The sequence below is a fragment of the Sinocyclocheilus rhinocerous genome, unplaced genomic scaffold (assembly GCF_001515625.1).
Source record: "Sinocyclocheilus rhinocerous isolate Xijiao unplaced genomic scaffold, SAMN03320098_v1.1 scaffold580, whole genome shotgun sequence".
Classification (NCBI taxonomy): Eukaryota; Metazoa; Chordata; class Actinopteri; order Cypriniformes; family Cyprinidae; genus Sinocyclocheilus; species Sinocyclocheilus rhinocerous.
In genome coordinates, this window is record NW_015670982.1 from 1,017,200 (window position 1) to 1,021,751 (window position 4,552).

At 37.4% G+C, this 4,552-nt stretch overlaps 1 protein-coding gene across 1 annotated transcript in view; it reads left to right on the forward strand.

Moving 5' to 3' along the window:
* The first annotated feature begins 2,237 nt into the window (after nt 1-2,237).
* The window catches only part of smad1 (SMAD family member 1), a 30,199-nt gene continuing 27,884 nt past the window's right edge, over nt 2,238-4,552 (forward strand). The window contains exon 1 of the mRNA XM_016546574.1: nt 2,238-2,809. Within this exon, the coding sequence (XP_016402060.1) occupies nt 2,410-2,809 (400 nt within the window). The 5' untranslated portion in view covers nt 2,238-2,409. The remainder of the gene's footprint in view (nt 2,810-4,552) is intronic.

Consider the following 4,552-nt stretch of genomic DNA (forward strand, 5'->3'; position numbering starts at 1 on the left):
GGGAGACGCGGCTGCGCCAGTCAAAAAAGCAAAGTGGTCTCTGGCTAGCTTTTTTTCAAACAGGCCCACCACTACTACAGAAGGCTTGAGTGCACAGCAGGCAGTTGAGAGGGAGCTCAGCAACTACCTTCTTTCTCCAGATGCTGACAATGATTCAAATCCTCTGGATTGGTGGAAAGTCTATCAAAAGAACTTCCCCAGTGTAAGCCAACTGGCACAACATTACTTGTGCATTCAGGCCACAAGCTCCCCCTCTGAGAGGGTTTTTAGTACAGGTGGCAACATTGTCACATGTAAAAGGGCATCCCTGAAGCCAGATAATGTAGACCAGCTTGTATTTCTTGCCAGAAACCTCTAGAGCCTGTCATAGGGTGTTATCAACACTCAACAATGTTCCTGCCAGAGCAATATGTTTTTGTTGTTGCTCACTCTTTTTTTAAATTTAATTTAATTTTTATTTGCTCACTACTTTATCCAGGCTGAAGCAGTTTGTTGGTTGTTTCAATCTATAAGAATAATCCGCCTGTTATAGTTTAAATGAAAAGATATTATTGTTAATAAGGTGAGTCTGAGAGTTTTATTTATTTGATAGTTTATTTCACATTTCTTGTTTGTGAAGGCTAAATACAAATAAAAAGTGAACATTAATTTATTTGTACCGTTTTTATTTCAAAAATGTTATATAGTTTTATAGGAGGAGGTATTATATACTTGGCAAATTCATTTTTCAGACGTTTGTAGGTACAGACATCCATTGTGGCTTTTTTAAAATATTCATATCGATATCGGAATTATATCGCATCGACCGAAATTAAGAAATATATCGTGATATAAATTTTGGCCATATCGTCCAGCCCTAGGATGTGCCTTGTTTCTTTCCTACTGCCGTTGTGAAGGCAGAATTTTTCAGCTCTTGGACACAGCCATAGTCTGAAGTAGTGTTGTCAAAAGTACCAGTACTTCAGTCAGTCAGTACTTAAATTTTAAAACCATAACCATACCGGCCTTTCTGGAGTCCCGGTAGTACAGAGTACGGGGTCGATGCAGTACCTGCTGATAGGCAGCTGCTTTCAAATGCTCCTGTATTTGAGCACTCTGTGAAGAGCGTCAAAGTTTTCTATTTACAACGTGGTTTTGCAGCGTCTTTTTTGTAGCCAATCAGAGACATGTTTGTTGAGAGTGTGAATGCAGAGGCCAATCTGAAGCTTGTAAATCAGAATCTGCTCAGTATGTCAGTTTGTTCAGCGTGAGCTCTACTCACTTGCAAATTGTTTCGCTATAAACAACAAAAGTATAAACAAGATGTAAATAAGGGATTCATTGTGCAGTATGGACAGATTTTTTTTATTACAACTGGAGTTTTCTCTCAGTCAGTGAGCTTGTGCTGCAGCTAAACTGAAGTGATATCAATTTAATTGATTATAATTGGAGCGCTGTTTGCTTAGTTTCTGTAAACTATAATTTGAATAAAAGTTTTATTTTTCAGTTTTGGGAGGAGGACTGTATTAAAGTACAGGACTGAATCTGAAATTGCAGTGTATCACTACGATAACCAACCAAACAAACAGGACAAAAAAATCTGATGTGTTAAAATAGATCTGTGCATCAAGTATTGCAGTGTTAGTGCAATAGACCTGCCACTTGTTCTGTTACTTGTAATGTGTTTCTTTGTTATTTTATTACTTTCATTTGATCTTTTAATGCAATGTTTACATAATTGAACAATATTTGAAGGCTACATACAGTACAATTGTTTTAATGTATTATGTACTAATTATTAAGAGCATTAATAATTTTAACTAATTTTATTTAATATTTATTTTTTCAAATAGGTAAATAAAATATAAATGCAATATTTATATTTAATTTATAGTAAATAAAATATAAAATTTAAATAATTAGAATAGGCTAGGTATGGTACAGAGCACATAGGAATTTTACTATGTAGTCGGGTACCGACTACTGCAATTTTGGGACTGTGACAACACTAGTCTGAAGCTAAAAAATTTAAGTCTACACATCATACACTACACAATTTTCTGTGTATATCTACAGTCTGGATCTGACTTTCAACAACAACTGTTGACTTGTGCAGACTGCAAATCAGGCCAAAAATCTGGGCAAAATTTGTGTAGTGTATTCCAGCCTTTAGTGTCAGTGCTGGAATTTCTTAAACAGATCCCAAAGTATAAATGTCTGATTGAATTGTTAATCTCTTTACAGGTGCACTTGACAATCTGACCTAGATCTGGAACAACACAACTTTCAGCAATTACCCCTGTTGATGTGTCGCTGTGGTTGAGTTTTTGATTCTCTTGGAGGAGGTAGAGCAGAGATTCCTTGTTTCTGTGTGGCTGAATCCTGCGGAGTAACTGTGACAGCGTTGGCTGGGGCGCACGTGGCGCCACTATGAACGTCACCTCTCTCTTCTCCTTCACCAGCCCGGCGGTCAAGCGACTGCTGGGCTGGAAGCAAGGCGATGAAGAAGAGAAGTGGGCAGAGAAGGCGGTGGATGCTCTGGTCAAGAAGCTGAAGAAGAAGAAGGGTGCTATGGAGGAGCTGGAGAGGGCACTCAGCTGCCCCGGTCAGCCAAGCAACTGTGTCACTATCCCCCGCTCGCTGGACGGAAGGCTCCAGGTGTCACACCGGAAAGGGCTGCCTCACGTCATCTACTGCCGCGTATGGCGTTGGCCTGACCTGCAGTCACACCATGAGCTCAATGCCCTGGAGTGTTGTGAGTTCCCCTTTGGATCTAAGCAGAAAGATGTGTGCATCAATCCCTACCACTACAAGAGGGTGGACAGTCCAGGTGAGTGACTAAATATATCTGAGCCAGTTCATGAGCACTATGTAATAGAAGCTGATTGATTTAGTTGGACTAGTGGTTGGAATTGAATCATTTGAATCTGTTCATTCAGATTCATTTAGTGACTAGGGATGTAACGATTCACGCAACTCACGATTCGATTCACGATTTTGATTTCACGATTCAATTTTCTCACAACTTTTTTTAACAAAATGAGATTGAATACATTATACATTAAATGAAAAGGTGTCGTTTTATTAGACTATTGCTGCACGTTCCTTTGTGAAATTGAAATATAACAAAACTAAACTGAAATTTTAAAACAAACCCCCAAATCAAACAAGTAAGTTCCACAAATAAAATAAATCTCTTAATATGAACAAACTAAGGCTTTGTCTGCGCTCTTTCCATTTAAAATTAGAGCCAACCACTGGATTTAATCATGAGCCAAACAAAGATGCAGCATACATGCAGCATGAGTAGTTTTTAAACTAAATTAGACTGTATCATTTCGAAATTTGAAGCAAAAACAGAATGGTCTGACTTTAGTTTTGTGAAACTATACTACATAAAACATATCTGAACGAAAGAGCAGACGAGCTGAATGAGACGCAGATTCACTCTCTGACAGCAGGTGGCACTTATGAACAGCAATGATACAGTGTTTCCTTGGTTACCGCTGTAAACAAAGCAGAGCTGCGCTTATGAACTACTTTAATATGCACTGTTCAGAGGCAAGATGAAAAGAAAATACCACGTAAACTTTTCTAAAGACGGTCAGTTCCCCTCAGAGATGCATTCATATAAACTTCTACTCCAATTGTATCACGATTTGTTTGGCATCTCAACCGATTTGAATCGTCACCGGCTCATGGTTAATCCATCCCTATTACATCCCTATTTGTGGCACTTTCTTTAGGCTTCATCTTTATGACAGTAGGTGGTGGCAAGTCTTTTTTATGATTGAGTCACTGAACCATTCCAATAATTAAAGGGATTGTTTTCCCAAAAATGAAAATTCTGTCATTAATTACTTGAGCTGGCTCGATACTAGGGCTGAACGATTTTGGAAAATAATCTAATTGCGATTTTTTTTAAAGCTCTTTATGAGCTATAAATCATTGTATAGTATGACCAACACACTATTAGATAGATTAAACATAAATGTTCTTTTCTGTAGGCCAGGCCTATATGTTACGATGAAATTAGGTGATGCATGAATTGATATGAATTACATTTTTATTTAACAACTACAATCACAGTAGTATATTGACTGATTTGTTGAACTTCCAACCTTGTAAGCATGTAATAATTACAACATAAAGCACTGACAAATAAGCCTGGTGTAAACATTAATATGAAAGTCAGTAACAAATCACACAAACTAAAGTAGATTGCAGAAATATAAAAACAAATCTGTTGCTTTACCACACTACTTTAGCAATTCAAAGTCAATGTAATAAACATATGTAAACATGTGGACTGCACTAAACACTGTCTGTTAACTTTAACCACTGTTAACCACTTTGAGAACAGTGGTTCTCAAACTTTTTTGGTCAAGCCCCCCTTTAAACCTATAAAAAAAATCTGCCCCCCTTTCCCGAATCCCCATTCCACCTCAGACTACCAAATAATTTCACTAAACATTATGAAAAATTTATGTTTTTTCATTAAAAAAACCTACAGGGAAAAAACACATGCATCACTTGAAACATTGAAAATAGCATAGAGAGAATAACTGTTGTT